The sequence below is a fragment of the Gadus macrocephalus genome, chromosome 11 (genome assembly GCF_031168955.1).
Source record: "Gadus macrocephalus chromosome 11, ASM3116895v1".
NCBI lineage: Eukaryota > Metazoa > Chordata > Actinopteri > Gadiformes > Gadidae > Gadus > Gadus macrocephalus.
Window position 1 is genome coordinate 1400738 of NC_082392.1, and position 23628 is coordinate 1424365.

At 51.4% G+C, this 23628-nt stretch overlaps 2 protein-coding genes across 4 annotated transcripts; both read left to right on the plus strand.

The window, feature by feature from the left end:
• Positions 1-2057: 2057 nt before the first annotated feature.
• Positions 2058-6691, plus strand: snrnp27 (small nuclear ribonucleoprotein 27 (U4/U6.U5)). 3 transcript variants are annotated; one of them, XM_060064065.1, is made up of 7 exons: positions 2075-2263; positions 2918-3044; positions 4463-4554; positions 5527-5606; positions 6019-6083; positions 6157-6241; positions 6397-6691. In XM_060064065.1, the coding sequence occupies exons 1-7, from the start codon at positions 2227-2229 to the stop codon at positions 6499-6501; spliced, it is 591 nt and encodes a 196-aa protein (XP_059920048.1). In that variant the 5' UTR covers positions 2075-2226; the 3' UTR covers positions 6502-6691. The 3 variants fall into 3 exon arrangements, with proteins under 3 accessions (XP_059920050.1, XP_059920048.1, XP_059920051.1); XM_060064067.1 differs by lacking the exon at positions 6157-6241 and having other exon boundaries at positions 2058-2263; positions 2915-3044; positions 6397-6688; XM_060064068.1 differs by lacking the exon at positions 6157-6241 and having other exon boundaries at positions 2082-2263; positions 6397-6686.
• A 774-nt stretch (positions 6692-7465) lies between these two features.
• mxd1 (MAX dimerization protein 1) lies at positions 7466-20570 on the plus strand. The gene is made up of 7 exons (XM_060064069.1): positions 7466-8165; positions 8383-8580; positions 9152-9251; positions 13498-13527; positions 17648-17762; positions 18479-18644; positions 19662-20570. Exons 2-7 carry the CDS (start codon positions 8514-8516, stop codon positions 19859-19861), a joined length of 678 nt encoding a protein of 225 aa, XP_059920052.1. The 5' UTR covers positions 7466-8165; positions 8383-8513; the 3' UTR covers positions 19862-20570.
• Positions 20571-23628: the final 3058 nt, after the last annotated feature.

A 23628-nucleotide genomic window follows, 5' to 3' on the forward strand; every position in this document is an offset into this window, starting at 1 on the left:
GATAGGCCTATAGAGCTCCAGGACTTTAACGCAAGTGTTGTACACTTCCTTGTTATTTGGATAACCGTTCTGCTTTTGGTGTTATGGCGCATAACACGTCGGACTCTCATCTCTGGTATTTCTACAACGAGACTCGTATTGGGGGTTATCTCAGCCAAGGTTGAGAATAAATTGGGGGGAAGGAACTTTGGCTTTGACTCCCTCAAGAACATGAACCACGACATGGAGGAGAAAGGGATTGTTGGCGGCGAATGTCTCCCGCTTGAGCCCCGCTGAGGGACCACCGACGGAGGCGGAGGTGCCTAGCCCTAAGCGCTGCCCGGCAACGATCCCTTTCTCCTCCTTGTCGTGGTTCATGTTCTTGAGGGAGTCAAAGCCAAAGTTCCTGTGAGTGCACTCACACTAGGCCATCTGGCCGTGGCCGTGTGGCCGTTTTCACACCTAACCGTGCTCAAATGGCCCCATTGTTCTCTGGCCTGCACTCACACTAGGCCATCTGGCTGTGGCCGTTGGCCGTCGCAGCTGTGGCCTGGTCACGGAAGGCTCTTGTACATACGTCATCACGTCGTAACACGTCATCACCAAGCGTCCGCTGCATGGACCATAATAAAGTCTGCCTCCAGTCAGAGTTTTAACAACACAGAGAACACACCAACAGTTTAACCGCTTGATGCGATGTTTACCGTTTAATGGGAAAGAAGTCTCGTCGCCTATATTATGTCCGTGGTCGTCGCATTGACTATACGTCATCCAGCTCAGGTTGCGTAGCCGTGCGTGTGCGCGTGTCGGCTCATTAGCATCTGTACCGTAGCGGCCCGTGCCGTAGCAGCACACCTCTCCCAAGTGGCCAAATTGGCCCGGCCTGGCCAGACTGGCCACACTCACACTGGCAGATTTGAGCACGGTTAGGTGCTAAAACGGCCACGGCCACAGCCAGATGGCCTAGTGTGAGTGCACACTAGGCCATAGCACATGTCCAAAGTCTTGTTTTCCTAGTTGGGCATGTGACGTATTGATACAGGTTGAGACATTTACTCGGTTTGCAGTTAAAATCTCCCAATTAGGAGACAAGGGGGTCCCGGGGAAGTAGATTGAACTCTTCGAGTTACACAGTATATCTCAACACTGGCCTGGGAACGCCTCGGGATCCCCCCGTCAGAGCTGGTCAATGTGGCCCGGGAAAGGGAAGTCTGGGCGGGGGCCCCTGCTTGAGCTGCTCCCCCCGCGACCCGACCCCGGATAAGCGGTCGAAAATGAGATGAGATGAGATGAGACTTTGTCACTATGCTTTAAAGCAGACGTATCCAACAAAAAGTTCAAAATCACACAACATAGGCTATTAGTAGATAAAGAGTATATAAGCCTGAAGAGGAGGTTTTGGGAATGTGCTGGCTTGAGAATGGGGGTGTCACTGAGAACACAGGGTTGTCCAGTCAGAGTTCCAAGGTTATAGGCTTTATTGTCCAAAGGTGCGAGCAGGACTGTATGGGGTCGGCTTAGCTCAGGAGGTAGAGCACTTAACCCTAACTGCTCCGGGTGAGCTGGCTGTCGCCTTGCATGGTTGACTCTGCCGTCGGTGTGTCAATGTTTGTATTAACTGATGTAGGCCTAAGTCGCTTTGGATAAAAGCGTCTGCTAAATGCCTTAAATGTAAATGTAAAATGTAAATGTATGGATGTATGTTGGTGTGATGCTAACGTGTAACTATGTGATGGGTGGTGCGGCCTCCTATATTGAAAATATTGAAATACACTTTCCCATTTCAAATCCATCATGTTAAATTATATTCTAGTCTAGCCTATAATTTATATAACAAGAAATAGTTATTGGAAGACCTTATAGCTGAATCACGCAAAGATGAGAGAGATATTCGTTCAGTAGCAATTATTATAGCTAGACCTACTGGTAAATACCCCCCCCCCCATATTTTTATTAGCTGTTGAATTCTGACTGATGTTTTATAATAGGCTACAACATATTATGGCTCTGCTTGGCTATAATTGCATACCGCAGGTTCATTCGGTCAAACGTTCCCCCCTGTCGACGGACCACCCTCTCGCTAGGGGGCGCACTCGTCCGTTTCATCACCGGAAACGCTGGTGTTATCTTCCGGAGAGCAGGGGACTAAGCATCGGCTGCTGCGTTTTGTCCTCGAACACGCCTAAATCTGCTGAAATTACTGTTCTTTCCTCAGTTTCTCGGCCCGATCCACACCGTCCAGGCCCCATGGGGAGGAGCAGAAGCCGCAGTCCGGCCCGCCGAGGTAAGGTGGTCCTTAGTGGCCCATAGGAGCCCCACGGCGCGTCTGTCGACCGCGGTGCTAGCAGTGTTGCCAGATTGGGCATTGGATCTAGAACGCTCTACTGCGTTACATATCTGGATTTAAAACTTTAAAAACCTATATGGCGATGCCAGCTTGCTGAAGTAACTATTGTTGTGTATTTTAAAACGTTACATTAAGGTTATTAATTTGTGTTATCCGTCACAATATTGATACTGTGGTGTTATTTACTCTATTCTGCAACGTGTATTTTATGACATCAAGGTATCAAATATGTGTATTATTTGTCTGGTTTTGATAAATCGTGTGTTCATCACTAACAATATGTTGCTTGGTTTATTCTTTTATTTGCTCCGTCCCCTGCTTTAGGAGAGCCCAGTTGTGTTAATGAGCAGAAGGGCATGTTAACATGCATATATTGTATTTTTGCTTGTCTTTATTGTCTTTCATGTTCTTCGCTCGGCAACATTGTTTAATTATGCATGAAATGTTGGTAGTGTATGAAAACTTGTAGTTTATTGTCATTGTCAGTCTTTTAAGTTATTTAGTGTTTTTCAAGTGTCTACAGTACCTATTTTTGTTTATATTATTGTGTGTAAGTCTCTACATTAAAAATGTCCCTCTTTCTTTCAGTAGAGAGACGCCGATCTCGCTCAGCTTCGAGAGATCGCGAGAGGAAGCGGAGAGAGAGGGAGCGTTCCCGCTCCCGGGACCGAGACAGGAGGAGGAGCCGCTCGCGCTCCACCCACAGGCGGCGCTCCAGGTAGCTGCACGAAGTTCGGATCTTTTTTTTTTCGGAATCGGATCTTCGGAAACCGTTCGTTCAAACAAACAAATCTTTCCGAGTCGGCTAGATAAACGCTACACATGGTAGTAGAATGGATGATAATTGGTAACACAGTGACTACGGGTTCTACGATAAAATTCGTTTAAGGCAGACAAGGACACACAGTACAAGACATAGCCAACATTCTCATTTTCATATTCATCAGCATATTAAGGTTTACTTTTGAACATGAAGGAACAATGTTTCTTTAGGATCTACTTTAGTGCACACATTTAAACATAGAAAAAAGGTCTCTATAAAGTGATGAGCGTGCGCAATAACAAGAACTTAACGAATGATCGGATCCACTCGCAGATACAGATCTGACATACGGAATCATAGAAGTAATGCACATGTAGACTAATATACGAATCGTACTTATAGGATCTAGCAATAGATGGGTTCGGTTTGAACCACAGTTCCAGGTGAAGTTGTCATGGGGCTCTCGCAGTACATGTGTCCCGTCATGGAGAAATATCCATTTAGATGAGTGTGCCGAAGAACTGGTAATCCAATACCTAACCCTTTACACAGAACCTTTCCAATGAGAATGAGTCTGAGGTCATGAGGTTATTCAGGGCGTTTGGCTTTCCTGGGTAACCAATAGGATGTTTTACATCAGATTCAGAGCACTTTATTGTTCCTGTCAAAATACAGACTCTAATTCAAAGACTGACACGGTTAGTCAATACTAGCTTATTTAAAATGTTACAATATTATTATACAATATTATAGATCTCTATTTACTGGTGTAAATAGATGCTGTTTATATTCCATAAATTGGAATCACATGTAGACTATGATGGTGGACTGATCGTGTTCCAGGCATTGGTCAGACCCATACTTACCCCTTGTTGAACCATTCCTTCACGGTGGCCAAATCGTGTCAATCTGACCTGACCCCAGCGCCTGTTCCAGCCCTGTGCTCGGGGCTGCCCCCTGCTGGCTGCGGTTGACTGGTCTGCTGGGGTGCGCGGCCGTGTTTACATTGAAGCTCTGGCGGGCCCAGTTGGACTCGACCCCAAGTGTGGGTCAGAAACCCGCTTTCTCGCGTGATGTTTAGATACCAGGTAGAGTTAGTGTCTTTATGTAAAGTGTCTTTGAGTGACCTCCAAAAAAGCGCTAACATAAATAAATCGTATCAATTATTATTATTATTGACTCATCTAGAGATGACATGCAGACCTCTATTGACCAATCGATGAGGACTCGGGTGGGTTCCAGTAGACCCAGATGGTCTCTGGTTGAGTACAGCGCTCCATACTAGTGTTGGTCCGATGGTGCTACGCGATAGAGAGTCTGGTGCACCAGGGCTAGCCCCCACTCACCCTGCCGTCTGTGTGTCCCCCGTCCAGGTCTCCCCCGCGGCGCGCCCGGTCCGAGTCTGACTCCCCCTCCAGGCTGAAGGAGGCCAAGGAGAAGGAGGTGAAGCCCATTGAGATCTCAGGTAGCCTTTTGGTATTGATATGGATTTTGGTCAGTCTGTTTTAGAATTCAGACTCATTTATGAGTCGGCTTAGCTCAGGAGGTAGAGCAGTTGTCTTGTAACCGAAAGGTTGCTAGTTTGATCCCCGGCTCCTTCTAGCTGAGTGTCGATGTGTCCCTGAGCGAGACACTTAACCCTAACTGCTCCTGACCAGCTGGCTGTCGCCTTGCATGGTTGACTCTGCCGTCGGTGTGTCAATGTGTGTATTAACCGATGTCAGTTGCTTTGGATAAAAGCGTCTTCCAAATGCCCTATTTGTAAATGTAATTTACATTTAGGGCGTTTATCAGAAGCACATTTTTCAGAAGAAGGAGAAAAAAATACATTGCTGTCGTCGGACCAGTAAGAATGTTCATAAAAACAAGTCCCAAGCCCTAACAATCACTAGGTTAACCCATTCCCCTTTTACAACAAAGATAGCTCGGGTAAGATGCTACACAATGCCAAGTACTAAATGTGTAAATAAAGTGCCAGGACGTACAAAGTCAAATTAATTTGTATAGAGAATCAGACACAGTGGTAATTCAAAGGGCTTTAAAATAAAATTGAAAGATATATATTTATATATAATTATTCAAGTAACAACAGAATAAAACAAAAACGAGATTAATTGAAAACAAATGGGTACAACATACATTAAGTGCGTAAGGGGGGGGAGGGAGGCTATGCAGAGTCCAGGTGAACTCTGTGACTCCTAGTCGAAGGATCCTGCGTTTGATTTCCCCCTGAGGTCATCCTTGATCCAGATGCCCCGCCTCCGCCCCCCTCCTTAGTGACGTGCGTCAGAGTTCCCTGTGGAGGTCCCTTTGGACGAGTCTTATCCCCCCATACTAGAGGTCACATGAGTCTGCCGTTCATCACGGTATATCTCCAGTTTAAAACCGTTAAAACTGCAAGGATTGACTGAAGACACCCCTTGTTTGTCTCCCCCAGCTGAAGACATGAAAGACAAAACCGAAGAAGAGATCGAAATGATGAAGACGATGGGATTTGGCTCCTTTGACACCACCAAGGTCTGCTGTGCACTGTGGTTGTTTGACCACATGGTGGAGCCGTTGGCCACAGTTGGTCTCACAATGCCAGCATGCATGAGATCGCATTAGTCATCATTTGCAGCTGAAGTTTTTTAATAGGAGTGCATATCAAACATATTGGCTTTCCTATAGAGCCTGAAATGCCGGATATTTTTTCTTTACTCTTCCTACTATTTATATTATTACTATTATGTTCTTATGTTTATGTTTGTTCTCTTGAGAAAATCATCTGTTCTAGAAGGCTCTCCTACACTTGGGGTTGTGTAGTTGTTTTACCGTCGCATTTTGGCAGAACAAAAGAAACAAATATATATATAAATACGTCATGGCTCTAGTCTCCACGTTTGTGGTCGTTTATCGATCGTTAATCAATCGTTTTGTATCCAAACAGGGAAAGAAAACCAAAGGCTCGGTGAATGCACATGCTACAAATGTTTCCCAGAAGAGAAAATACAGGTATGGGCATCCTCAGCACCTCTGGTACCCAACAACTACGGCTTAACTTAAAAGATATTTCAGTTGATAAAAGGCTGAGATCTGGTTCCACGTCTCGGATAAAGTTTGTGATGGATTCTATCAGACGATTAGGTGAACTTATTCGGCCTCCTCCGTCGGTGAGCTTCTCCATCCTCTGCCCCCGTTGTTCTGACCAATCACCTACGCAGCAGGTGTTTCTATGCAGTGAAGTGGGCGCTCCGATTGGTGGGCGATGATGTAATGTTCTGGTGTTGCAAGGGTAACATGATGTAATGTTTTTTTCTATCCACAGGCAGTATATGAACAGGAAAGGTGGCTTCAACAGACCGCTGGACTTCATCGCTTGAGGGCAGTTTGTGAAGATGCTCGTATATCAACGCTCGTTTTTTCATTTTGATCTTGTGTGAGAAGTAGTCCTTTTTTTTTTTTTTCTCCAGACTTCTATTGTGAGGGGAAATATTCTGTAAATATTTTTACCAATTTATGAAACTAAATTGCATTTTTTGACAGCTGGGGAAGAGATGTCTGCATCCATGTAGTTTTCATATGAAACAATAAAACATTAAACAACAATAATGATGCATTGTGCATTTAATCAATATACAGATTAATGGCTTTATCAAAGCTGTGATCCGTTAGCAAAAATCATATTTGCATGCAGGAAAAAATCGAAACATTTGGTTGATTCAGTAAATTACGCTGCTTGCTAAAACGAATGACTAGAAAGTTTAGGTTTTATTTGTAAGGGGCAAATAATCAGTGATCATTGAACCCAGAGCACCTCAATATTTGTAATCGAATTGCTATTACTGCACCCGTAAATGATTAGAAACGACCCTGTCTATCCCCTTTAGTTCCAGGAATATCACTGCGATCCTAAAGTAGCATTCTACTTGCTGTAGTTTGGTCGGGCTTTGCGAGACTACTGCGATCCCAACATATTTGACCATTTCGACGCTAGCGCCATTATTTCTGCTATGCATGTAGGATTTTACTGGAGGAAAAGAATGCACCAATCACAACGCGGCATGTGACTGACCAATCTGCGTCCTCGGCGGAGTACAAACAACAAGAGCATAAAACCAATCGACGCGATACACCGCGAACCAGCATGGTAGAGGGGCGTGACGCTGTCATCCTCATGGACCGTGTATCCCAACCGCTATTGGCTGAAAGCTCCCAATCGTAGAGCGCCTACACGTAACGGTGCAACCGGCGACATTGTGGCTCGTCGACGGTTGGCGTTAACGAAGCATACGAACGGCAACTAGAGCCAAAATGGCCGACCTCAACACCCAGTTGCAAAAGAGGGGCCGAGCTTCTTAGTTAGAAGGACACAGGCTCTGTTCAATCAGACGGCGGTTTAGTAGTTCCAGGAGCCAATCAGGTGGCGGCATACATGCGCTGTGTGGCAACCACAGCGCTCGAGCTGTCGCTGAGATCAACAAGCCCCTGTTTTGAAGCGGTTTCATAAACACGCACACTCACACACACATACACACACACACACACACACACACACACGGGGCTCCCTGATGTCAGCCGCGAACCGTTACTCCAGCCTGACACGTTAAACCCGCAGGTACCTCCAGGACCTCCTCTCCGCTGGAACTTTCACCGCAACTAGCTCTTCGTTTACCCGGTTTTCCCACTTGAGAAGCTTTTGCGAGCAGCGTTGAACCAACGATAATTCGTGCCGCTTTATTTGTCGCGGCGTAAGGTCAAGAACGGAATAGATAAGACTCGGAGGTCGTTTATTCTGTAACTTATTCGCAAGCGAATGTAGATTTTGTCCTTTTATAAAGGAGTCAACAGACAACTTATTTTCAATAACGAATTGATTAACCGATCTACCGTAAACCACCGAGGAGCGATCGTAACCTACCGAAGAACTACCGTCACCCGCCGAAGAACTACCGTAATCTACCGAAAAACGACCCTAACCAACCAAAGAACTACCTTTACCCACCGAAGAACTACCTTAATCTACCGAAGAACTACCGTAACCTGCCGACGGCTGTCAGCTGTCACCGCGGCGGTCCAGCCCCTCTCAGCACCCATGTTAGTAAATACACACCGTGTGTTATCCGTTTTGATCTGCAAACTGATGTAGTCCCCCGTAGTTTTTCTCTATCTAAATATAGTGTTTCGTCCCCAAGGTGTTTAAATAAGCTGGACGATTCTTCTGATAACTAATGTTTTCTTCCCTCATTCTTGTTAGTCTATAAAGTAGTCCGTCCTCTCGACTCTAACCCCACGGTATCGCTTGTCCCAGCAGCTCTGTCTCAGCACCGGGTCGTGCAGCACTCGGACCCTCGGACCTCAGGCCGAACAGCAGAAGCCAGGCAGCGGGTCGTGAAGCACTGAGTCCTGCCTCGGATAGTTTTAATATCGGTGTTATTGTTGAAAATGGCGGCGTTCGGAATGGTGCAGATGTTGATCGAAGCAGCCGAGTACCTTGACCGCAGGGAAAGAGGTAAACAATCTGACAATGTAAGCAGATATTGCTTCTTTTATTGCATTAGCACGGTATGTGTTTCCCCCCAAAACATCGGAGTCATCGGCCGTAGTGTTTCAGAATAAATGCACAGGGTCGAGCTTTTTTATTTTTTACATGTCAGTTGCATGCACATGCAGGGACAAACATTAATATATTAATATAATAGACACAACAGCTGGATAAAGTAAAGCGTGCATGCAATTTGTGTTTTTATGTCGGCTTGATCATGCAGCGCAAAGCGACCCCCCCCCCTGCTGGTGTTTTGGTTTGGCTAGCGGGTTTACCTCAGTTCAGGATGACATCATTGTCCGAACCAGCGGGGGAAAAAGGAAAATACAGCATGTGAAAAATGTGAATACGAAGGAAACCGCCTGTTGCATGTAATGCGTGTTGTGAACATCGCAACACACCGCTACAAATACTGTTGATGGATTTTATGATGGATTTGACTCCCTCATAAGAGGGATGTTCTCACAGAGCGACAGCATTGGCTCCACATGTTGTGTGTTGTGTTGTTGACGCGTTGTTGTTGTTGATGTGTTCCCAGAAGCGGAGCATGGCTACGCCTCGCTGCTGCCCTTCACCAGCAGTAAAGAGAGGGACAACCTCAAACGCAAGAGCAAGAGCAAGAAGAACACAAGTAGCAGGTACACCCTCCCCATCATACAGCTACTGCGGCTGCAGTGTTGCCACCCTTTGCCTGCTCGCTGCCAGCATGTCTTCTACCCCAGCCCGGGCTAAAGGCGGCCCGTTAATAAGTCAGAGAATTATTTTAGAATGCATGCAAGCTGGAGCCGTTGGCGGCTGATTGCAGAGATCTCAAACGCAAAGCAGTCGTTACGCTTTGGAGAACATGCACACAGATATGCCGCTTGTCTCGTCAGTCCCTTAACCAGTTCTTTACCAGTTTTTATTTTTGACTGATGGTTGCATTGAGCGTTTCTTGTCACACACTGGGTTCAGGTGGATGGCTGCAGGGGGAAGCCTGCAGCATATCTAGTCATATCCAGCCTTGTCATCATGCACACAGAATCACCTGCCTTGTCATCCTTGTCTCTCCCCTGGAGGGGTTAACCATGTTGTTGAAGGGTTAACCATGTTGTTGAAGGGTTAACCATGTTGTCGAAGGGTTAACCATGTTGTTGAAGGGTTAGCATGCTGGGCGGCGGCCCTAACAGGCTAACGCAGACGGCCATGTTCAGATTTGGGTCACAGCTCTTGAGCACTGCGTTACCGTACCGAGCCAAAGGCTTAGCAACCCATTTCTGACGCTGCAGAAGGCCTAATGGGCTGCAGGGGCTCAGCAGGTAGAGCTGATTACCTGGTTGGATCCCCGGCTCCTCCCGGCTGAGGGTGTGGAGGTGTCCCTGAGCAGGACGCCTCGTCCTGAACGCCCTCGTCCTGCTGGCCGCTGCCCTGGGGGGCCAGCACCGCCGTCGAGCGTGGAGCGGGGGAACGTAGGGGGCTCATCGGTAGGCACTCTGAGAAGCTGTGGATTAGGGAGGCTGCAGTCTGTTTACGTGTGTGTGTGTGTGTGTGTGTGTGTGTGTGTGTGTGTGTGTGTGTGTGTGTGTGTGTGTGTGTGTGTGTGTGTGTGTGTGTGTGTGTGTGTGTGTGTGTGTGTGTGTGTGTGTGTGTGTGGGTCAGGTTTTGCCTACCCAACATGTTGACGAAATCGCAGAAACGGAAATGAAAATGCAGAGTTTAATAAACGTTTTCTCAAGCTTCCTCATTGTGAGTGTGTGTCCGTGTGTTATTCATGTGCAGTGTTTGGTAATATCAAGCAACTAGGAAGGTTGTGAGATTGTGGAGACAGTGCCATGCAGGGACATTGGTTAGGTCTCCCAGATGCAGCGTGTGGTTCTTGCTGAGGCTAATGGCTTTCGTGCTGCCCCACGATCATAACAAGCAGTCAGGAACAATATCCTATCTGCTCACGAGCAGGGTGGCTCTCGGGCCTGAAAAGGCTTGTCATTACTGAACAAGCATTCTGTTTCTACTCTGCTCAGCCCCTCTGAATGTAGGTCATTCAGAACCCTGTTTGAAGTCCCTGTATGTTCGTGTGTGTGTATGTTTGTGTTTGCATTCCAACGCAAGTAGGGCCAGCCCTACGTATTCCGGTTGTTCCTTATGCTGTGATGTATAAGTAGAGGGGGTTGGGTGTGTAGTGTGTGCATGTGTGTGTGTGTGTATGTGTGTCAATACTATAGGCTTCCCCATCCCCCTTTGCTCTCGCTAGCTCTCTTGCTCTCTTTTCCCTCCTTATTATCTCCTCTCCATTCATCTATCTTTCCATCCCTGCTCTCTCACCTCCTCCTCCCCCTCTTTCTACACATCCTCCCCCTCTCCCTCCTTGTGTCCCACCTCCTCCTCTCCACCTCCTCCTCCTCTCTCAGTAGACAGAAGCTTGCACCAGCTCCTCCACCCGGGTTGGACTCCAACCCTCCCCCACAGTGCAGACTCACACGCTGAACGCTCTACAGTAGCGATGCACTGATTGGGAAATTGTGCGCTGATACCGACACAAATGTTGTGTTATTGGTTTCTTATCAATTCCCCCATTTCTGCCAGGGTAATGCAACAAATGAATGAAGTAACCTTTAATGTAGCACCTTCTTTCATACGACAAAGATTATGTTTGTGTTAAATATCTGTTTTCAAAATTGAAACAACAGACAAATATTGTCCACTGCCATCGGTGAATGTCATCTTATTTGCTGATGGCTGTTTTATTTATTTATTATTGAGTTAATCTTGGTAGAATTCTATAGCATCTATAGGAGAGAGAGAGAGAGAGAGAGAGAGAGAGAGAGAGAGAGAGAGAGAGAGAGAGAGAGAGAGAGAGAGAGAGAGAGAGAGAGAGAGAGAGAGAGAGAGAGAGAGAGAGAGAGAGAGAGAGAGAGAGAGAGAGAGAGAGAGAGAGAGAGAGAGAGAGAGAGAGAGAGAGAGAGAGAGAGAGAGAGAGAGGTTTGAGACCTCTCTCTCTCTAGCTCAGAAAAAACCAGGTTTTTTCTGAGCTAGATGGCCGCCATAACCACGTAGCAAAACGGTGCTGCTAATCCCAGAATATTATGGGCCAGGCTAAACTGAGCCAGAACCACGTTTAGAACCAGCATTTTGCTGCAGCACTAGCTACTACACAAGTAGGGACCCTCAGCCTAGTCAGTGTTCCCAACATGGACCCCTGGCGTGGGGTGGAAGGGGACGCCAGGGCCCGCAGCGTTGGTGGGTCCCCCCCCGCCCCCCCTCGCCTGAGTCTAAGGTGTTCTATTTTGGGCGTGTGTCCCCCAAGCCCCTCCCCAACTGCCAGCAGACGAGCTGGCCAGGGGGGATAAACCGTACACACACACACACACACACACACACACACACACACACACACACACACACACACACACACACACACACACAGAGAGCACCGTTAGCCTCCCCAGACTTTATAGTCTCCCTGATGCAACGTTTGTGCCGTGTGCGGACAGTCCACGGACTGCTAATGCATTTGCGTGCGCTGTCGACCGTCGCGTTGCAGTGGAAAGACAGGTTTGCACGCTGCGCCGGCAGAGTGAATCAACATCAGAGAGGCCTCGTCACGGGACACACCGCGGTATGAACCGGGTGCCACTTTAGGTCCTCTTTCTCCCACGCACCGCCACTTCAATAGGGTGGAGTCCCAACGACACGCTAGCCCTGTTATGTCATCAGAGGCCTTCCCCCCACTCCCCCAAACCGCCCACCCCCCCCCCCCCCCCCCCCCCCCCCCCTCTCTGTACTTTGAGGGGCCCCCCCCACCCTGTGAAGACGGACAGCGCCCAGATCTTGTCTCGCTGCACCAACGTGTGTTTCAGGGTGTGTGTGTGTGTGTGTGTGTGTGTGTGTGTGTGTGCTCGTGTGCGCTCACATTGTTGAACACTGAGAGCTCTTCAAGGTAGAACTAGGAACCTTTTGAGATTCTGAGATTCTCTCCCCCCTCTGAAGCTCTGACCTGTGCCCCCCAGCCAGGGACAAACCCATGTCACTGGGCTCAGCTTGGCCCTTTCCTCTCAAGGACCATGTTGAGTGGAGGTTTCATAGGGAGGAGAGCACTACTTTAGAGCGGATACATCCCACCTTGAAGCGCCACACACTGCAGTGAGTGAAGCTCTTTGGAGCTGTAGGGGTTGTCACCCTGTCCTATGATCCTTCTACTGATGAAGCCCATGGGGATGGAAGGCGAACGTAACGCTGGTGGCCACCTGCGTTTAGGGAAGGCCTCTCACCACATAACTGATGTGACCTCTTAGACGTGTGTGTGTGTGTGTGTGTGTGTGTGTGTGTGTGTGTGTGTGTGTGTGTGTGTGTGTGTGTGTGTGTGTGTGTGTGTGTGTGTGTGTGTGTGTGTGTGTGTGTGTGTGTGTGTGTGTGTGTGTGTGTGTGTGTGGGCTTGTTTCCTTCTGCCTCCTGGCGGAACTGGATTATGCTGGTGACTTTGGGGTCTCTTTGTGCTGTAGTTCCTGCTTGTTCCTTTTAGCCTGTGGCTCAACCAGCACACCCTCTCTTCTTCCTGACTGTCTGTCTCTCTACCTGTCTGTCTGTCTGTCTCTCTACCTGTCTGTCTGTGTCTGTCTGTCTGTCTGTCTGTCTCTCTACCTGTCTGTCTGTCTGTCTGTCTGTCTGTCTGTCTGTCTGTCTCTCTACCTGTCTGTCTGTCTGTCTGTCTGTCTGTCTGTCTGTCTGTCTGTCTGTCTGTCTGTCTGTCTGTCTGTCTGTCTTGTAGTAACGTGACCTTTACTCCGACTAGTGACGGCACATAGGAAGTGGGGAACCTCTCGTAGAAACTCGCAGTTCTTAATGCACAAATGTCAGTTTTTTCGACTCCTGTGCTCATGACGTGCTCTGTTTCTGTTGTGTCCTCAGGTCTACGCACAACGAAATGGAAAAGAACAGGTATGTAAAGGCCGTGTGTTTGTGTGTGTGTGTGTGTCTGTGTGTGCGTGTGTGGGTGGTGTGTCTCCTTTGGTTCTGTATATAGCCACTCCTCTGCCGTAGCTTCACAGTAAAAGCCCTCTGAGTCCGTGGGCGTGGAACCAACAGATCCTGGACCAGTGAAGCTCATGCCTCTTCACACACAACGCGTTTCCTGCTGCCTTTTGTTATTTATTATTTTCTTCACATTACATAATGACCTATTATTATTATTATGCAATGTGGAGTCCGGCCTTTGAACACAGTGGCTGGTTTTGTTCCATGCGCCTTAATGCTTTATGGATACTGTGAATACAGTCTTACTGTGAACCGCCCACAGTGTTCAGTCCCAGGACATAGCGAACCCCGCCGGGCGTTTGACAACGGCCCCTAGGCAGCCTAAGCAAAGATTTACATTCACCTTTGCATAAACGCGCAGTCATGTAGCAGGTGCTCTCATCTACAGGCTGGAGGGCGGTGGGAGCACACCGTCACAAACACTGCGTCTGGACAAGCCTCTGCTTTGGGTCGCTTGGTTCAGCAGGGGTTAGCCCACGCAAACACGCTGACTAGGAGAAACGCAATAAAACGACCAAGGCGTTTCCTCAAGTCGTAACATCAGTTAGTCACGGGATTTCGATTCTGAATCTTTAATATCCCTTTTTTCAGTTTTTGTCCAAATGTCAATTTGGCCTCTTTGGTGTCCTATTACCGTACACTAATACCCATTCAGCCACTCTGGATCCGAGAGGCGCCCAGGAGTGCGTTGGCCGCCCCCCTGACCTGGCGGCCGCTAGCAGGCAGTGGTGTGAAAGAGTCAAGCTGGTAACCTTAACCAGCGTGGCTACCCAGCCATCCACCCGGCTCGGGTTACTGCTGCCCCAATGAGGCCCGGCCTCTGGGTGAAGGCTCAGAGTCATGGAGGACTCGGAGTCTGTTAGACGCCAGTCTGACTCAGAGTCTCGGTCCCTGACGCCAATCTACTCTTACTTAAAGTCCCGGTCTCTGACTGTTAGACGCCACTCTGCCCTGACTCAGAGTCCCGGTCTCTGAATGTTAGACTCTGACTCAGAGTCCCGGTCTCTGACTGTTGGACCCCACTCTGCCCTGACTCAGAGTCCTGGTCTCTGACTGTTAGACACCACTCTGCCCTGACTCAGAGTCCTGGTCTCTGACTGTTGGACCCCACTCTGCCCTGACTCAGAGTCCTGGTCTCTGACTGTTGGACCCCACTCTGCCCTGACTCAGAGTCCCGGTCTCTGACTGTTAGACACCACTCTGCCCTGACTCAGAGTCCCGGTCTCTGACTGTTAGACACCACTCTGCCCTGACTCAGAGTCCCGGTCTCTGACTGTTAGACTCTGACTCTGAGTCCCGGTCTCTGACTATTAGACGCCACTCTTACTCCCGTGCATGTGACACCATGAAGTTAAACAGAAATGTGTCATTTAGACTGGACAACAGTAGGGCATACCCAGAGAGTCTCAGCAGTGGTTTCAAAATAGGAATGCCCGCAAAAATGAAGCTGTGTTCAAGTATTGAACACCACAATATGTTCTGAGCAAAGACTCAAAGCGTCAATATCCACAATTGAACAGTACGCACAATGTATCTCTCATCGATATTGTACTTTAAAGTCCCATATTGGTGTCTGAAGCTAGTCCAATGGGACTGGTGTCCTAATTCCTGCTGTATGTAGCACGTCACGCTAGCTGCTTGAGGCTAAATTATGGAGGACTGTAAAGGCTAGCATGGCAGGAATGTACAGTAGTGCGCGTGGCTCTGCCTAAAGAGAACATAACTCAGCGTAAACACACACAAGCATGAACACAGGAGCCCGGCGGGGTCAAAGGGAGGCTGCTAGGGTCAGCTAGGGGCTCTCCAGCTGGCAGGACTTCGGTTGGACACTGACCCTGTTGTACCGTTAAAGCATCCGGGAAGGGGAAGTGTCTCTGGGCGTGTGCGTGCGTCTGGGTGTGTTGGGAGGGGGGGCGGGGGACAGGAGGGGAGGAGAGAGGGGTTCCGGGTTCATGTAATCAATGGCCTCTGGGTCTTTGACGGACAGGACAGACACACGTCGTTATTGCCGACCTTTGGCTCGCACGCTCGCCTATTAACACGCTGCACGGGAGCCCTCGTTATCTGGAAGAACTCGTTTGGCCTTGCATACACTTTCGAGGGCACACGCACACACATATACACACACTCCCTCACGCGCTCACACCCAGACTGGCTGCCACCCAACGGCCCTGCTCGAAGTCCAACCGCCCCTCCCGCCCCGGGATGAGTAGAGCTGTCGGACCAGTTGGTCTGAGTCAGGACGCAGAGAGGGCGGGGCACGTCTGGCTGTCGCGGAGCAACCACCCCTGGTTCTCACCTGAACACAGGGTCCTCGCCTAGCAACCAGAAACCTGGTTCTAACCGAGCAACCAGCCACTGGTTCTAGCCTAGCAACCAGCCACTGGTATTAGCCTAGCAACCACCCCTGGTTCTCACCAGAACACAGGGTCCTCGCCTAGCAACCAGAAACCTGGTTCTAACCTAGCAACCAGCCACTGGTTCTAACCTAGCAACCAGCCACCGGTTCTAACCTAGCAACCAGACACTGGTTCTAGCCTAGCAACCAGACACTGGTTCTAGCCTAGCAACCAGACACTGGTTCTAGCCTAGCAACCGGACCCTGGCCCTAGCCTAGCAACCAGCCACTGGTTCTCACGAGCAACAGGGAAAGGTTCTCCTGTGGCCACTAGGACTGCCCTTTTGGACTCGGTCAGTGTTGACAGGCAGCTGATTTGCTTGTGCGTGCGTGCGTGCGTGCGTGCGTGCGTGCGTGCGTGCGTGCGTGCGTGCGTGCGTGCGTGCGTGCGTGCGTGCGTGCGTGCGTGCGTGCGTGTGTGTTCCTCTACACACACCCAGCTCCAGTCTCCACTCCCAGAGCTCCCAGTATGAATGTTTTAACACCGTGGCGTAGCTACGACTCCGCTGGCAGCTCGCGTGGCTCCGAGCGGCTGCAGCTTCCCCCGACCGCGGCCCTCTCTGGGAGGGGCTGGACGTAAAGGCCCGCCCCCCCCACCCACGCTCTGACGCACGGGAGGGTGGGCACGCTCACTGGCTCGCCCACGGCAGCGCCACTGGGTGCCTGCCGGTTTGTTATGTAATGCACGGGTCATGCGGTAATCCAACACCCACCAACACCTCAACTCGACGCAGCTGCAGAGGCTGCCAGTCCCACTCATACACACGCACGCACGCACGCACGCACGCACGCACGCACGCACGCACGCACGCACGCACGCACGCACGCACGCACGCACGCACGCACGCACGCACGCACGCACGCACGCACGCACACACTGAGAGATATGAAATGATTCATTGATGTCTTTTAGGGTGGGTTCACTTGGGGTCGGTTCAGGTCCCTTATCTGGTGCTGGGCTGAGGCGTGGGGTGACATTGATTTAAAGTGCCACGGGCCTTAATGTGAACGCTGTTAAGGAGCATATCTTATATTGATATATACTCCCTGCCTCGTCGGCCAATCACCTCGTACCATTCAGTAACTGCTACTTTCAGGTAGAATTTGATGATCACCCCTTATGTGCAATGTGTCCATCATATTAACAGTCTATCTGTCTCTCTCTGTCTCTCTGTCTCTCTCTCTCTCTGTCTCTCTCTCTCTCTGTCTCTGTGTGTCGCTCTCTCTCTGTCTGTCTGTCTGTCTCTCCCTCTCTGTGACTCTCTGTGTCTCACTGTCTCTGTCTCTGTCTCTGTCTGTCTCTGTCTCTCTCTCTCTCTGTCTGTCTGTCTCTCTCGCTCTCTGTGTCTCTCTCTCTGTCTCTGTCTCTCTCTCTCTCTGTCTCTCTCTCTCTCTGTCTCTGTGTGTCGCTCTCTCTCTGTCTGTCTGTCTGTCTCTCCCTCTCTGTGACTCTCTGTGTCTCACTGTCACTGTCTCTGTCTCTGTCTGTCTCTGTCTCTCTCTCTCTCTGTCTGTCTGTCTCTCTCGCTCTCTGTGTCTCTCTCTCTCTCTCTGTCTCTCTCTCTGTCTCTTTCTCTCTGTCTCTCTCTGTGTCTCTCTCTCTCTGTCTCTCTCTCCCTCCCCCAGACGGGCTAACCTACGGCAGTGTCTGGAGCGGTTGAAGTCTCTGGTCCCGCTGGGTGCGGACACCAGCAGACACACCACCCTCAGCCTGCTGATGAAGGCCAAGGACCACATATCGGTGCGTGTGTGTTTGTGTTTGTGTGTGTGTGCGTGTGTGCGTGTGTGCTCGGCCGTGCCTGGGTGACGGTTTATTGGCGTGGGCGGACGACACCGGAGGGGTGACGCAGGCCGAGTGAGAGGGTGACCTGGAGTGACCTATGAGATAGCGGTACACGCAGTGCCGCTGCGGTCACGGCGGTACACGGCCACCTGTTGCTGCGGAGCGGGGGTGGGGTGGAGGTCGCCGTCCCAGAATGCCCTCTCCAGCCCCGCCGACGGGGTCCGTGTGCCGCGCTGATACACACGTCTGGGATCCGCCGCTTGCAGAGCCGGTGTACCCACTGTTCCAGCTGGGACGAGGGGGGGGGGGGGCGTGTTATCGCCGTCGGTTACGACGCACACCAACTTTAGGAGACTTTCCGAGTGCAGTCGTTGTGCAGGAGTGCTGTACGACATGTTGTCTGTGAATCGCGCCACACACTGTAGCGTTATACTATCACACGCACACGCGCACACACACACACACACACACACACACACACACACACACACACACACACACACACACACACACACACACACACACACACACACACACACACACACACACACACACACACACACACACACACACACACACACACACACACACACACACATGCGACCCAGATTACCGTGTTGACCTTGTGTGGTTGTCTTTACGCGTGTACTAAGTGTGCGTGCGCGTGTGTGTAGCGGCTGGAGGACAGCGAGCGGCGGGCGCAGCACACTCTGGAGCAGCTGCAGCGGGAGCGGCGCCACCTGCGGCGGCGGCTGGAGCAGCTGGGGGTGGAGCGGACGCGCATGGACAGCACCGGCTCCACCCGCTCCGACGACGACGACAAGTCCGACTCGGACCAGGGTGAGCATGGAGCTAGGGCATATAGCATGTAGCTTGGAGCTAGGGCATATAGCATATAGCATGGAGCTAGCGCATATAACATGGAGCTAGGGCATATAGCATGGAGCTAGGGCATATAGCATGGAGCTAGGGCATATAGCATGGAGCTAGCGCATATAACATGGAGCTTGCGCATATAGCCTGGAGCTAGCACATATAGCATGGAGCTATAGCACATATAGCATATAGCATGGAGCTAGCGCCTATAGCATGGAGCTAGGGCATAAAGCATTTAGCATGGAGCTAGCGCATATAGAATGGAGCTCGCACATATAGCATGGAGCTAGGGCACATAGCATTTAGCATAGAGCTAGCGCATATAGCATGGAGCTAGCACATATAGCATGGAGTTAGCGCATATAGCATGGATCTAGCACATATAGCATGGAGCTACAGCACATATAGCATATAGCATGGAGCTAGCACATATAGCATATAGCATGGAGCTACAGCACATATAGCATATAGCATGGAGCTAGCACATATAGCATATTGCATGGAGCTATAGCACATAATAGCGCCCCAACGCCGCATCAGACCGCTCCGCATCTCCAGATCTCAGGCTACTTCCTGTCCTTGTCTTGGCCGCGTGCCGTTGGCGTTGCGTTGGCCACCATCACAACGGGTCACAACAACGATGATGACAACGGCAACGACAACGTTGTTCTGTGCAAGCGGTTGCTATGGACACAGACGTTTGTTTCTTAGCGTTGCTATTGCTAGTAGTCCTAGAACTTTGTTGTCATGGCCAAGTCACTGAAAGTCTTTGTGTGTCTCCCTCTCTCTGTGTGTCTGTGTGTGTGTGTGTCTCTTTGTCTCTCCCTGTGTCTCTCTCTCTCTCTCTGTCTATCTCTCTCTCCCTGTCTCTCCCTGTCTCTCTCCCTCTCTCTCCCTGTCTCTCTCCCTGTCTCCCCCTGTCTCTCTCCCTGTCTCTCCCTGTCTCTCTCCCCGTCCCTCCCCCCGTCTCCGCCTGTGCAGAGGACCTGGAGGTGGACGTGGAGGGCACCGACCTGCTGCTCGGGGACCTGGAGTGGAGCTCCAGCAGCGGGGGCGAGTCGGGCGACGAGCGGGGCAGCCCGCGGGGCAGCAGCTGCAGTGACGAGGGCTACTCCTCCGCCAGCCTGCGCCGGCTGCAGGACTCCCTGGAGGAGGCCAAGCAGCTAGGCTGCAGCCTGTAGGGGCCCCCGGCACGGCCCCCGGCTCGGCCCCCGGCACGGCCCCCGGCACGGACCCCGGCACGGCCCCCGGCACGGCCCCCGGCTCGGCCCCTGATCCCCAGACCCCTGGACCCCAGAACCCCTGGACCCCACCCCCCTGGTCCTCCTCCCTCCTCCCCCTCCCCCAACCAGCCTGGACAAGTTCACCATCACCAAACACCAGACAGTCCAAGCTGCCACCCAACACCACCACCACCACCACCAACTCCACCTCCACCACCACCACCTCCATCACCAACTCCACCACCACCTCCACCCTCAATGAGATCCGGATGAGTCCCCCCCTCCAACGGCGCATCCATGCGCAGAATGTCTCTCTCTCACACACACACACACACACACACACACACACACACACACACACACACACACACACACACACACACACACACACACACACACACACACACACACACACACACACACACACACACACACACACCTGTCCGTCCAGATTGATAAAGCCCAGTCCTTCCCTTCGACCGCAGCCACCACCCCACCCCCCCTCAGTGACTCGTCTGCTCTGCTCATGGGTCCGGCGGCAGCCGCCGCAGGTTCGATGTTCGATTCGGCAGCAATACGTCCTCCTCTGTGACCTCTGACCCCTGGGACGGTGCAGGGGGGGGGGGGGGGGGGGCGGGCAGGAAACATGGAACTAAAACAGAAACAACGAAACCAAGGAAACCTTTAATGTAGAACGCCGTCTCTCGGAGCCTTGTCCCCCCCCCCCCCCCGTGCCGTGTGGACCAGTAGGACGGGGTCCAGAGCGCTCCGACCGGCCTGCAGACCCAGACTGTGTGTGTGTGTGGGGGGGGGGGGGGGTTGTTATTTTCTCTCTGACGATGGTGGCCCCCTATGGCATCTATTTTTAAATCAGCCGTGTGTGTGTGTGTGTGTCTGTCCGTGTGTCTGTCCGTGTGTGTGTGTGTGTGTGTGTGTGTGTGTCTGTCCGTGTGTGTGTTTGTGTGTGTGTCTGTCCGTGTGTCTGTCCGTGTGTGTGTTTGTGTGTGTGTCTGTCCGTGTGTCTGTCCGTGTGTGTGTTTGTGTGTGTGTCTGTCCGTGTGTGTGTGTTGGGGGGGGGGGGGGGGGGGGGGGTTGCAGTGGGTCACTGGCTGAACTGGTCGGTGTTACCAGTAGAACCCCCCCCCCCCCCCTCACCAGCAGCAGAGTCCAGGGCGGAACATTCCACTATGTAGCGAGAGGGGTGTGTGTGTGTGGGGAGAAACCATTGCGTTGTTTATAGCGGGGAGGGGAGGGGGCGGGGCCAGTGGTTTGCCATTCTTAACGGATGAGAGTTTCAATATTTTATATATTAATGGCTTTTAATATTTGGGGGGTGGTTTCACCTCCCGTGACGCCTCAGTCGGGTTTTTACCCCCCGTGGAGAAGAGACCGAATGTTTTAGGAGGGGCACTCCCCCCACCTCACCTCTGATTGGATGTCTCGGATGTGTTGGCGTTTTTATATCTAAATAGTTGGCAGTAAAAACAAAATATATGTATATGTAAAAGTATTTATTAGATTTAATATACTGAACCTATGGATGAATATCTCTATATCTATATCTATATTTAATTAGTCACACTTATGTTCTTGTGGATTTTAACAATGTTGTGTAGTTTGCACACCCCTGGCTTAGGGTTTATCGTGGGTCCGTCCCGCGTCAGAGGTCAGGGGTCAGAGGTCAGGGGTCAGGGGTCAGGGGCCGGCTCCGATGTCACCCCCGATGTCACCCCTGCTCCGGCCTGGAGCAGGGCGCCGTTTAGGGTTGATTTAAGTTTCTTAAAGCCGCGTGTGTCCCGAAAAGACGCCTTTTCTGCAATGACACAAAAAAAAGGGTATAATTAACGAGGAGGAGGAAGGAAACAGAAAAAAAGTATAAAAGAGAAAAAGGAAGTTGATGTGCTTTGTCCGTCGGGGAGGGCGGGGGGGCTCGTCTGTAGCCGCCATCTTGTGCCCTCGGCCACGTGGTGCATTGTGGGAGAAGGCGTGATGTGGGGGAGGGGGCGGGGCCGGCGGAGCACGTGCAGTGAAGGGCGAAGTGTAAACGCCTTCGCCATCTCGCCGGGCGCCACCAACCAAAGCTAGCGCTGCCTGGTGCCCCCCCCCCCCCCCCCCCCCCCACCAGGGCCTTTAGCCCCTCCCCCCCGGAACAGCTCCCTGCATGGACACCAAAAATGGGATAAAATGAAAATGAAAAAATAACTTGAAGTTGTAGTGTTTGTTGGGGCGGTTAATAGTTGTTTATTATGGAATGCTGCTTTCCTCTGGTGAGACGTTGACGAGGAGGAGCGCCCGTAGCCTGTGGCGGCGCCGCGCGCCACCAACAGAAGGACAGGGGGATTGTGGGAGATGTAGTGACGACGAGGTGGGACTCTTCAGGACTGAGTGTCAAGGCCTGTGTGCGTGTGCTTATGTGTGTGTGATTTTTCTCGTCACTGTCTTCAGAGAGAAATGTCCGGGATGATTTAAGGGCGGGAGGGAAAGAAAGACCTCATTTCAAGGCCGCGTTTGTTCCAACTTCTTCTTCTCTTCTTTTACCTTCAAACGTCTCGTCAACTTGAATGCCTTTCCGGTGGGAGTTCACCATGTTTACCACGCCCCCCCCTCCCAGCCCTCACTTCACCGGCGCACGCCACCGCACTCCCCCTCCCTCTGCCCCCTCCCGGCACCATGGTAACGGCGTGAAGCGGGGGTGGGACCCATGGTGCCCGGAGAGCGAGAGTTGGTGACCCCACTCCCCACTCCCCCCTCCCTCCTCCAGAACTTGGTACGCCCCGGCCCTCCCAGCAGGTGGGGCGGGGGGGGGGGGGGGGGGGGGCGCAGGCCCTGGTGCTGACCCCTGCTGCCCCCCAGGTGAGGGGCTTTCAGGAGGACGGCGTCGTCGACGCGGAGGGGCGTTCTCTCGTTGTTCCCCGTGTGTCGTTTCGTGGTCACTCGTTTTGTTCCTAGCACACAGCGGCTGATGCCTTAAAGCCCAGTGTGGGCGTAACCGATGGTAACATAGATGGTATATATGAATATATAATGAGAGAGAGTAGGATATATGAAGAGGCATCCCAGGGCACCATTCCTCCGCAGTGTGACCGCCCTCAGGCACGCTGTCCCTCCTCGCATCGCACAACTAATAAAGCCTTCCAACCTCATCGCCGCATCCGGACGCACACGTTAACACACACACACACACACACAATACAGACACACACGCAGCCACGCACAGTCATCCAGCACTGCCTTCCCCTCTGAAGGGCCAGCGGTCGACCCAACAGGACAGAAGTGGTTCCAAGTTTTGTGTACTGAAACTTTTTAGAGATTTGGGCTTTCTAAAAACGATCACTTTGAATGTGAACGAGTCCCCCCCTCCCCCACAGGGCAGCCATTTATATTTGCCAGTGAAATGAAAGAATAAAAAAAACATTTTAAAACCCTTGTTTACCAACCTCTCCCCTGGTCTGGTCCTTTCTGTGTTGAACCGTCGCCAAGGAAACGAGCCGCGGAGCCACGCCCCCTGGATCGATGGCGCTCGCCGGGGCTTTCCCTTCCCCACTCCCTCCCCCTCCCATAACCCTCCCCCACCCAGGACCCTCCCCCACCCAGAACCCTCCCCCTCCCATAACCCTCCCCCACCCAGGACCCTCCCCCACCAGGACCCTCCCCCACCCAGAACCCTCCCCCACCCAGGACCCTCCCCCCACCCAGGACCCTCCCCCACTCCACTCATGATGAGA